This window comes from Epinephelus lanceolatus, chromosome 9 (assembly GCF_041903045.1).
Source record: "Epinephelus lanceolatus isolate andai-2023 chromosome 9, ASM4190304v1, whole genome shotgun sequence".
Taxonomy (NCBI): domain Eukaryota; kingdom Metazoa; phylum Chordata; class Actinopteri; order Perciformes; family Serranidae; genus Epinephelus; species Epinephelus lanceolatus.
The window spans coordinates 96,831-108,793 of record NC_135742.1 but is presented as its reverse complement, the minus strand read 5'-3'; the positions used below and the strand labels follow the sequence as shown (position 1 = coordinate 108,793).

General features: G+C 43.8%; 2 protein-coding genes across 2 annotated transcripts in view; both read left to right on the top strand.

Annotated features, from left to right (window-relative positions):
- Positions 1–174: 174 nt before the first annotated feature.
- The window catches only part of fnbp1a (formin binding protein 1a), a 63,968-nt gene continuing 52,179 nt past the window's right edge, over positions 175–11,963 (top strand). Inside the window, exons 1-3 of the mRNA XM_033618858.2 lie at positions 175–492; positions 5,140–5,255; positions 6,398–6,448. Coding sequence (XP_033474749.1) covers positions 463–492; positions 5,140–5,255; positions 6,398–6,448 — 197 coding nt within the window. The 5' untranslated portion in view covers positions 175–462. The remainder of the gene's footprint in view (positions 493–5,139; positions 5,256–6,397; positions 6,449–11,963) is intronic.
- LOC144464310 (E3 SUMO-protein ligase ZBED1-like) lies at positions 9,853–11,954 on the top strand. The gene is made up of 2 exons (XM_078171019.1): positions 9,853–10,321; positions 10,735–11,954. The coding sequence occupies exons 1-2, from the start codon at positions 9,853–9,855 to the stop codon at positions 11,475–11,477; spliced, it is 1,212 nt and encodes a 403-aa protein (XP_078027145.1). The 3' UTR covers positions 11,478–11,954.

The window sequence follows — 11,963 nt, the reverse complement described above, 5'->3', positions numbered from 1 at the left end:
ATTATTATTATTATTATTATTGTTATTATTATTATTATTGTTATGTTGTTATTGTTTATGACCTGTGATGTAAATATTGACACATTTATTTTCCGTGTTCTGACACAGTGGCACTGTGCCGTGTGACAGCAGGGCGGGGCTGCAACTGCGCATGCTCAGTACACACTCACTCACACACACACACACACACACACACACACAAAATCACAATCTCAGCATCTCCTCACTGATGACAAAGGGTCCTCCAGGGAGACGCGCCGCGCGTGACCGCGTCCTCTGCTCTCGTGCTGCTGCAGACAGAAACACAGACAGACGGACAGGAGGACAGACAGCCGGTGTTTGTCGGTGATGAGGATGCGCGCGGAGAGCAGCAGCAGCAGCAGCAGCAGCTTGCGGTGATCATAGGATCGGTACCGAGAAGCGGAGCAGCCGCAGCTGAGCGCGAGGAGCAGACCGGACACCATGAGCTGCAATTGGGGCACCGAGCTGTGGGTACGTACACCTGTTCACATCTGCCGCACCTGCACGTCACCCGAGATAAACCTGGAACACCCGCTTACATGGTAACCTGCTCCCCATCAGCTGTGACCGTGTATCCAGTAACCTGACGGCGAAGAGCCGGTGAACGGGCGGTGTGTGTGTGTGTGTGTGTGTGTGTGTGTGTGTGTGTGTGTGTGTGTGTGTGTGTGTGAGTGTGTGAGTGTGTGTGTGAGTGAGGCCCTCGTGCTTCTGTCTGCTCTGCCATAGCAACACGGTGAGTGACGACAGCGGCTCGCGCTTTGCTTTCTCCATGATGATGCTGCTGCAGCGCGCGACCCCCCCGCCACCATCACTTATTATTATTATTACTGTTGTTATTTATTTTGTGTTTCTAAACATGATTGTTTGGTTGTTTTCTCTCTCAGAGGATCAACACATTTGATAATTTAATAACTTCACTTGAAATAAAATAAGATAATGATTAAATAAATCTGTGAAAATAGTTTCACAGATGGAGCATTTATGTTCTGAAGAACACTGAGGAGGAGGAGGATGATGATGATGATGATGATGATGATGAAGCTATTAAATCAAAACACCTGTACGCTGAAGAAACACTGCAGGTTTAAATATCACTGAGCCGAAGAAAGAATAATGAATCAGAGATGATAAATAAAACATCAGTAACAGTCAGGTGTTCCTCAGGTGAGGCTGTTCCTCAGGTTAAGACGTTCCTCAGGTGAAGACTTTCCTCAGGTAAAGGTGTTCCTCAGGTATAGGCGTTCCTCAGGTAAAGGTGTTCCTCACTATCAGTCTATATATAACTTGAGCGTACAGGTATCTGTGCGTATATATAACTTGAGCGTACAGGTATCAGTGCGTATATATAACTAGAGTGTACAGGTATCTGTGTACATATACAGTACAGGCCAAAAGTTTGGACACACCTTCTCATTCAATGCGTTTTCTTTATTTTCATGACTATTTACATTGTAGATTCTCACTGAAGGCATCAAAACTATGAATGAACACATGTGGAGTTATGTACTTAACAAAAAAAGGTGAAATAACTGAAAACATGTTTTATATTCTAGTTTCTTCAAAATAGACACCCTTTGCTCTGATTACTGCTTTGCACACTCTTGGCATTCTCTCCATGAGCTTCAAGAGGTAGTCACCTGAAATGGTTTCCACTTCACAGGTGTGCCTTATCAGGGTTAATTAGTGGAATTTCTTGCTTTATCAATGGGGTTGGGACCATCAGTTGTGTTGTGCAGAAGTCAGGTTAATACACAGCCAACAGCCCTATTGGACAACTGTTAAAATTCATATTATGGCAAGAACCAATCAGCTAACTAAAGAAAAACGAGTGGCCATCATTACTTTAAGAAATGAAGGTCAGGCAGTCTGGAAAATTGCAAAAACTTTAAATGTGTCCCCAAGTGGAGTCGCAAAAACCATCAAGCGCTACAACGAAACTGGCACACATGAGGACCGACCCAGGAAAGGAAGACCAAGAGTCACCTCTGCTTCTGAGGATAAGTTCATCCGAGTCACCAGCCTCAGAAATGGCAAGTTAACAGCAGCTCAGATCAGAGACCAGATGAATGCCACACAGAGTTCTAGCAGCAGACCCATCTCTAGAACAACTGTTAAGAGGAGACTGCGCCAATCAGGCCTTCATGGTCAAATAGCTGCTAGGAAACCACTGCTAAGGAGAGGCAACAAGCAGAAGAGATTTGTTTGGGCCAAGAAACACAAGGAATGGACATTAGACCAGTGGAAATCTGTGCTTTGGTCTGATGAGTCCAAATTTGAGATCTTTGGTTCCAACCGCCGTGTCTTTGTGAGACGCAGAAAAGGTGAACGGATGGATTCCACATGCCTGGTTCCCACTGTGAAGCATGGAGGAGGAGGTGTGATGGTGTGGGGGTGTTTTGCTGGTGACACTGTTGGGGATTTATTCAAAATTGAAGGCACACTGAACCAGCATGGCTACCACAGCATCCTGCAGCGACATGCCATCCCATCCGGTTTGCGTTTAGTTGGACGATCATTTATTTTTCAACAGGACAATGACCCCAAACACACCTCCAGGCTGTGTAAGGGCTATTTGACCAAGAAGGAGAGTGATGGAGTGCTGCGGCAGATGACCTGGCCTCCACAGTCACCGGACCTGAACCCAATCGAGATGGTTTGGGGTGAGCTGGACCGCAGAGTGAAGGCAAAGGGGCCAACAAGTGCTAAACACCTCTGGGAACTCCTTCAAGACTGTTGGAAAACCATTTCAGGTGACTACCTCTTGAAGCTCATGGAGAGAATGCCAAGAGTGTGCAAAGCAGTAATCAGAGCAAAGGGTGGCTATTTTGAAGAAACTAGAATATAAAACATGTTTTCAGTTATTTCACCTTTTTTTGTTAAGTACATAACTCCACATGTGTTCATTCATAGTTTTGATGCCTTCAGTGAGAATCTACAATGTAAATAGTCATGAAAATAAAGAAAACGCATTGAATGAGAAGGTGTGTCCAAACTTTTGGCCTGTACTGTATATATATATATATAACTACAGCATACAGGTATCTGTATGCATACGACATCCCTCTGTCCTTATGACCCTCACAGCTGATCAGGAAAAACTCCCCAAAAAACCCTTTAACGGGGAAAAAAAAATGGTAGAAACCTCAGGAAGAGCAACTGAGGAGGGATCCCTCTTCCAGGACGGACAGACGTGCAATAGATGTTGTACAGAACAGGTCAGCATAATAAATTAACAGTAATCTGCATGACACAATGAGACAGAGAGAGAGAGAGAGAGAGAGAGAGAGAGAGAGAGAAGCAGGTAATGACAGTAGCTTACAACAACATTATTGAAAGTAATAATATTAAAGTTATAGTTCTGGCTACTGTGGTACAATATGTTGAAAGTATGTATTAATATCTGGCAGTATACATGTGTGACAATAATCATATGTGTATAATAACAGTAGAAGTATGACTAATGACTAATGATGGCAGCAGCAGCAGGAGGCATCTGGCAGGACCACGGCAGCAGCACAACCACACACGTCACGCTGTCCAGGCACCGCTGTGATATGAGTTAATCTGAGAGACAGTGGAGCACAAAGGCTCCGGAGAAGAAGCCGAGTTAGTGACATCCAGAATGGGCGAGTTAGCAAGATGCAGTAATAGAATACGAGAGAGAGAGAGAGAGAGAGAAGGAGAGAAGGTGCCCGGTGTATACATAACTACAGTATACAGGTATCTGTGCGTATATATAACTACAGTGTACAGGTATCTGTGTGTATATATAACTACAGTGTACAGGTATCTGTGTGTATATATAACTACAGAGTACAGGTATCTGTGTTTATATAACCTCCGGAAGAAAAGCGGAAGAGCCCTGGTTTCCGGTGCTAGGCTGTTTGTAGTCCGTGTAATATTGATCAATTACGTTTGAGCCGGCTGCAGTTGTTACCAGGTTAAACACTCCGTGCAGTGAACTAATGAGGCGTAACATAATTGGCGTCACTGCAAACTCTGAATTCATCGCAATGTTTCAGCATATTTACTTTTATATAAATGGAAGTTGGAAACGGAAATTTGCCTCCTCTGCCCAAATCAAACCGGAAAAATTGGGGGTCTGCCCCCAGAGGCTGTATCGCTGTCTGTCGGAAGTCAGCCGATGGGTTCCGAGAATGGTGTGTATATATAACTACAGAGTACAGGTATCTGTGTGTATGTATAACTACAGTGTACTGGCATCTGTGTATATATAACTTTAGTGTACAGGTATCGGTGAGTATGTATAACTACAGAGTACAGGTATCTGTGCGTATATATAACTACAGCATACAGGTATCTGTGCATATATATAACTACAGAGTACAGGTATCTGTGCATATATATAACTACAGTGTACAGGTATCTGTGTATATGTAACTTTAGCATACAGGTATAGGTGCATACGTATAACTACAGAGTACAGGTATCTGTGCATATGTATAACTACAGCGTACAGGTATCTGTGTATATGTAACTTTAGCATACAGATATAGGTGCATATGTATAACTACAGAGTACAGGTATCTGTGCATATATATAACTACAGCGTACAGATATCTGTGCATATGTATAACTACAGCGTACAGGTATCTGTGCATATATATAACTACAGCGTACAGGTATCGGTGAATATGTATAACTACAGAGTACAGGTATCTGTGCATATATATAACTACAGCGTACAGGTATCTGTGTATATATAACTTTAGCATACAGGTATCAGTGCATATGTATAACTACAGTGTACAGGTATCTGTGCATATATAACTTTAGCATACAGGTATCTGTGTATATATATAGCTTTAGTGTACAGGTATCGGTGCATATGTATAACTACAGAGTACAGGTATCTGTGTATATATAACTACAGCATACATGTATCTGTGTATATAACGACAGCGTACTGGTATCTGTGTGTATATATATAAGTACAGCGTACAGGTATCTGTGTGTATACATATAACTACAGCGTACAGGTATTGGTGTATATATAAAACTACAGCGTACATGTATCAATGCGTATATGTAACTATAGTGTACTACATGTGTTAGTGTTTATATATAACATCAGTGTTGTTTATTTGTTTGTTTCAGGATCAATTCGATAACTTGGAGAAACACACCAGTTGGGGAATTGACTTCTTGGAGAGATACAGCAAGTTTGTTAAAGAGCGAGCCGACATCGAGCTGAGCTACGCCAAACAGATCAGGTACTAATGTCACCCGCACGTCACCTGCACGCTGGGTGTGGTTACATGATGGTTTCTCATTCAGAATGAAATAAATCTGGATAAAATCATTCGGAATTAAAGTCTTTCCAGGTAGTTTACATGAGAAATATTCATTCTGAATGAGGGTTTACAGGGAGATCAGTTAAATCACCTTTTTTCGGGTCTGCGCAAAGTTTGGGGCAGGGAAGGTTTCTGATTGGATAGGGGGCGGGGCGGATGTTACGTGTTTAGGTTTACCAGAAGAAAACACTGTAGTCCTCGCTCCGGATACCAAGATGCTTGACGACGCCGTTCTTAGTGCCTTTTTCGGGCTTGTTTTGCTTATATTCTTGAAGCAGCAGTACGACAACAACCTTGTTCTGCTAATGCTTCGTCTGTTGAGGAGGAGAAGGGAGGTAGAAGGTCGAAAAAGGGAGATAGAAGACCGTGCTTCGGCAAATGGAAACTGGTGAGTGCAACCAGTCCGACTGCTCTATCTCAGGCCGTTGCTATGCGCGCTATATACGTCATCGCGCCAGAAAGACAAGGAAACGAGCATGCGCAGAAAGACCGGAATGACCTTAAAGAGGAATGAGTGTATACATGCACACAAAATTCTTTCATTCGGAATGACAAACGGAATAAACCACCCCCTTTAATCGGATTTAATTTTCAGTCGGAATGACCGTTTACATGACCACTTTCAATCAGAATGGCCTTTCATTCCGACTGAAAGTGGAATTAAACTGTCCATGTAAACGTACTGATTGCCTGTGTGTCACCTGTATGTCACCTGTACGTCACTAATACATCACCTGTACATCACCTGCCCATCACCTGTGTGTCACCTGTATGTCACCTGTACATCACACGTACGTCACGTGCCCTTCACCTGTATGTCCCCTGTACGTCACATTTACGTCACCTGTATGTCACCTGTACGTCACCTGCACATCACCTGTATGTCACTTTTACATTACCGGTGTCTCAGTACCTGTCTCACCTGTACGTTTCTCTCTCAGTACCTGTCTGTCTCACCTGTGCCCGTCTCACCTGTGTCCACCTGTGTCTGTCTCACCAGTGTCTGTCTCAATTGTGTCCACCTGTGTCTGTCTCACCTGTGTCCACCTGCCTGTCTGCAGGAGTCTGTCTAAGAAGTACCACCCTAAGAGGAGCAGAGAGGACGAGAGCAGGTCAGTAAATAGATTTATTTATTTATTTTTCTGTCCTCTGAAATCAGGTGTTTAACTCTTGTTTCTGTCGCTGAACTCACCTGGATCATGTGTTTAGACTCCGCCCACACGGCTGATATCAGGAGTGACATCCATGTATTGGTAATGGATGTTGATCCAAAAGAGTTTTAGGTGTTACGAAGGCGACTCCTCTTTACCTGGATAGATAGCCATGGTAACCGATACTGCGGATCCCACTTGGTCCGCGCAGGTTTCTAGTTCCAGTTTACGAGTGACGTCACCTCAAAGGTTCCTTAATCAATCAGCTCCTGTGGATGTAGAGTCAATCAGAGATCAATATTCAATCAGTGATTGATACAGATTATCAGCTGAGGGATGTTATTATCAAACATGTTGATCAGTGACAGTTCGTTAATAATTTACTGAACAGTTAACGAAGAACAAACTTGTTCACCAGGTGAATCCACAGGTGTCATCATCCAGGTGTTTCTGTTGTCAGTGACTCAACATGTTCAGAGTTTCATCTCTGACAGATGCTTCAATAAAATCACATCAGTCAGTGAAACTTTATTTACTCAGCTCCATTTTACACTGAGGTCACAGCAGAACACACCCAAAACAAACAAACAAACAAACAAACAAACAATGAAAGATACAGATACATACATCTGTCTTCATGATTCAAAGAAACAAGATAAAAGACCTAACGAATTTCCTGACCTTCTCCTTACCTTCTCCTTACCTCCTCCTGACCTGTCAGAGGTGGAGGATATATGTCAGAGGTGGAGGATATGTGTCAGAGGTGGAGGTTATGTGTCAGAGGTGGAGGTTATGTGTCAGAGGTGAAGGTTATATGTCAGAGGTGGAGGATATATGTCAGAGGTGGAAGTTATGTGTCAGAGGTGGAGGTTATGTGTCAGAGGTGGAGGATATATGTCAGAGGTGGAGGTTATGTGTCAGAGGTGGAGGTTATGTGTCAGAGGTGGAGGATATATGTCAGAGGTGGAGGTTATGTGTCAGAGGTGGAAGTTATGTGTCAGAGGTGGAGGTTATGTGTCAGAGGTGGAGGTTATGTGTCAGAGGTGGAGGATATATGTCAGAGGTGGAGGTTATGTGTCAGAGGTGGAGGATATATGTCAGAGGTGGAAGTTATGTGTTAGAGGTGGAGGTTATGTGTCAGAGGTGGAGGATATATGTCAGAGGTGGAGGTTATATGTCAGGTGGAAGTTATGTGTCAGGTGGTGGATTTATGTCAGAGGTGGAAATTGTGTGTCAGAGGCGGAGGATATATGTCAGAGGTGGAGGTTATGTGTCAGAGGTGGAGGTTATGTGTCAGAGGTGGAGGATATATGTCAGAGGTGGAGGTTATATGTCAGATGGAAGTTATGTGTCAGGTGGTGGATTTATGTCAGAGGTGGAAATTGTGTGTCAGAGGCGGAGGATATATGTCAGAGGTGGAAGTTATGTGTCAGAGGTGGAGGTTATGTGTCAGAGGTGGAGGATATATGTCAGAGGTGGAGGTTATGTGTCAGAGGTGGAGGATATATGTCAGAAGTGGAGGTTATGTGTCAGAGGTGGAGGTCGTGTCAGAGGTGGAGGATATATGTCAGAGGTAGAGGTTATGTGTCAGAGGTGGAGGTTATGTGTCAGAGGTGGAAGTTATGTGTCAGCGGTGGAGGATATATGTCAGAGGTGGAGGTTATGTGTCAGAGGTGGAGGATATATGTCAGAGGTGGAAGTTATGTGTTAGAGGTGGAGGTTATGTGTCAGAGGTGGAGGATATATGTCAGAGGTGGAAGTTATGTGTCAGAGGTGGAGGATATATGTCAGAGGTGGAGGTTATGTGTCAGAGGTGGGGGTTATGTGTCAGAGGTGGAGGTTACGTGTCAGAGGTGGGGGTTATGTGTCAGAGGTGGAGGATATATGTCAGAGGTGGAAGTTATGTGTCAGAGGTGGAAGTTATGTGTCAGAGGTGGAGGTTATGTGTCAGAGGTGGAGGATATATGTCAGAGGTGGAGGTTATGTGTCAGAGGTGGAGGTTATGTGTCAGAGGTGAAGGTTATGTGTCAGAGGTGGAGGATATATGTCAGAGGTGGAGGTTATGTGTCAGAGGTGAAGGTTATGTGTCAGAGGTGGAGGTTATGTGTCAGAGGTGGAGGTTATGTGTCAGAGGTGGAGGTCATGTGTCAGAGGTGGAGGATATATGTCAGAGGTGGAAGTTATGTGTCAGAGGTGGAGGATATATGTCAGAGGTGGAAGTTATGTGTCAGAGGTGGAGGATATATGTCAGAGGTGGAGGTTATGTGTCAGAGGTGAAGGTTATATGTCAGAGGTGGAAGTTATGTGTCAGAGGTGGAGGATATATGTCAGAGGTGGAAGTTATGTGTCAGAGGTGGAGGATATATGTCAGAGGTGGAGGTTATGTGTCAGAGGTGGAGGATATATGTCAGAGGTGGAAGTTATGTGTCAGAGGTGGAGGATATATGTCAGAGGTGGGGGTTATGTGTCAGAGGTGGAGGATATATGTCAGAGGTGGAAGTTATGTGTCAGAGGTGGAGGTTATGTGTCAGAGGTGGAGGATATATGTCAGAGGTGGAGGTTATGTGTCAGAGGTGGAGGATATATGTCAGAGGCGGAGGTTATGTGTCAGAGGTGGAGGTTATGTGTCAGAGGTGGAGGTTATGTGTCAGAGGTGGAGGTCATGTGTCAGAGATGGAGGTTGTGTGTCAGACGAGGAGTAGGAGGTAGGGCTGGGCGATACATCGAATATACTCGATGTATCGCGGGTTTGTCTCTGTGCAATGTAGAAAATGACTGTATCGTGAGTATTCGAGTATACATTCTCACGCAGTTGCTTTTAGCCGCGAGCATTAAACTACAGGCTTTTCTCACTCTTTCTTGTCTCTCTTTCTCACAGAGAGATAAAACAAGCACACCTTGTTACATATGTCACATACTGTCGTGCGTGCAATGTCATACGCCCTCGCCTAGCAGAGAGGTAGTGGTGGCAGGTGGTGTAAGCGGAGCGGTGCGAGTGGTAATACGAGAGAGAGAAGGTGCGAATCTGGTAACAACTGGAGGAAGAAGAAGTAATTCCCAAGCGGGAAGATGTTGAACAGACAACCGTAATATGTAAAGTATGCAGCAAAAGCGTTGCTACAAAAAGTAGCAGCACTACTAATTTGTACCATCATTTGAAAAGTCACCCGTTACAGAATGAAGAGTGCTTGAAACTCTGCATGTCAACATCTCCGGCCGGTGCCATACCCAAGAAAATGCCGAAGCAACCAGCACTGACCCAATTGAGCCTGGCGTCTTCCCTTTCCAGATCAAAACCATATGACAAAAATAGTCAAAAACAGAAGGAGATAACGTCCGCAGTAACCTACCACATAGCGAAAGACATGGCCCCAGTTAGTGTGGTTGAAAAGCCTGGATTCAGAAAGCTCATCAACACACGTGACCCAAGATTTAATCTGCCTAGTCGCAAATATTTTGCAGAGAAAGCTCTACCAGAGTTGTACATTAAAGTGAGAGAAGAGCTGGCGAACCAACTTACAAATGTGACCCACTTCTCCACAACTGCCGACATATGGAGCAGCCGAACGTGTGAGCCATACCTCAGTTTGACGGTTCACTACATCGACAATTGGGAGTTGAAAAGCAAGTGCCTTCAGGCAAGCTTTCTTCCCGAGGACCACACAGGCGGGATCATCGCACAAGGCCTGCAAGATGCTCTGATGTCATGGAACTTAAATGAAGCTCGCCAGGTGTGCATCACCACGGATAATGGAGCGAACATTGTCAAAGCTGTGAGCCTCAACCAGTGGACACGTCTACAGTGTTTTGGCCATCGCCTGCATCTTGCAATTGGTGAGTTTCCCCCTGTGATAGTAATCATCTTTCAGCATTGTTATAACACCCTACTGGTCATAACACAGAGAACTGTTTTATCTATGCAACGTAAGTGTGTGTGTGTGTGTGTGTGTGTGTGGGTGTGTGTGTGAGTGAGTGTGAGAGTGTGTTTTTTTGCAAAAAAAGTGCATAACTGTGCATCTTAGCTTAGGCATCCAAGAGTTTTTATATAAATTGTCTTACATGTTAATTTCTTTTTCTGCATTAGTGTGTCAGTAGACTGCTCTTCATATTGCATTTTTTATATTTTGAAACTTTTATGTAAGCATCTTCACTTTTACACACTACTGTATAAAAATAATTACCAAAATTAGCGAGTGGATTTCTTCACAATTATTGTAACATTTTAAATGTTTGTTTTTCATTCTCAGAGAGAAGCACGAAGGACACCGGCATTGACCGTGCTGTTGCTGTGTGCAAGAAGGTGGGGAGCAGCTTCTCTTTCAGTTGGAAGAGGAGGAGAGACCTGGCCACCGCGCAGCAAGAGCTGAATCTCCCCGCACACCAGCTAATCAGTGAGTCTCCTACCAGGTGGGGATCCCGAGAGAAGATGATTGAGCGGGTGCTGGAGCAGGAGCAAGCGATTTCTCAAGTCTTAGCCGCAGACAAGAAAACCCGGCATCTCGTTCTCACCTGGCAAGACCTGGAAGTCCTCAAGTCAGTGCACAAGGCTCTCAAACCCCTCCTGAAATTCACTGATACTCTATCAGGTCAGAGTTACGTCACAGTGTCCTATGTCAAGTCTGTGCTCCATCTCTTCCAGTCCAGCCTCTTGGCACATCAGGAGGATGACACTCCACTGACTCAGTCTATCAAAGCCTCCATCCTGGATTATCTGAGCGAGAAGTATTCTGATCCTTCCACTAACGACCTGCTGGACATGGCAGGCTTAGTGGATCCCAGGTTCAAGACAACATACTGCACAGAAGGAAAGGTGGAGGACATCAAGAGCAGAGCCTTAGCCGAGATGGAGGCAATGCTGTCCGAGTCTGACCAGGGCACAGCTGAGTTGGCTGCTTCCCATCCTCAAGATGCAACAACAGCATTACAGCCAACAGAACTTTTTATTTGTGCCATACATTTCATACAGAAGAAACCAAGACTAAAGCTGTGAACTTTTCCATAAGTAACCTCACTGACCTTTTGTTGCCATTGTTTTATGTTCAGGCATTGTGGCCATAAAAGTAGGGTCCTTTTAAATAAATTTTCCTTTTCACCATTTGATTTCCTATTATGCAGCTAATTTTAATTTTACAGTTTTTGAAATATCTTGTGTGACATCCTGCACAAAAGTGCATATTTTTCTTTTAAAATATCCTAGTGGCATTATGTACAAAAAGTTCACTTAAATTTAATGTTGTTTTTATATGTCATCTTAGTGACATCCTGCACAAAAGTGCACTTCATTTGTTTTAAAATATTGTAGTGGCATTCTGTACAAAAAGTGCACTTTAAATTAGTGTTGTTTTTATGTCATCTTAGTGACATCATGCACAAAAGTGCACTAATATCTTGTTTTAAAATGTCTCTGACAATCTTGCACTTTCTGTTTTGAAATTACATGAATGTTTGTGCCACTGCTTAATAACTGTTTAATAAA

Bases quoted from the DNA above. Each gene is read 5' to 3' on its own strand.
- LOC144464310 (XM_078171019.1), top strand. From the start codon at position 9,853: ATGGCCCCAGTTAGTGTGGTTGAAAAGCCTGGATTCAGAAAGCTCATC. The intron at 10,322-10,734 runs GTGAGTTTCCCC...TTTCATTCTCAG, and splicing joins TCGCCTGCATCTTGCAATTG to AGAGAAGCACGAAGGACACC.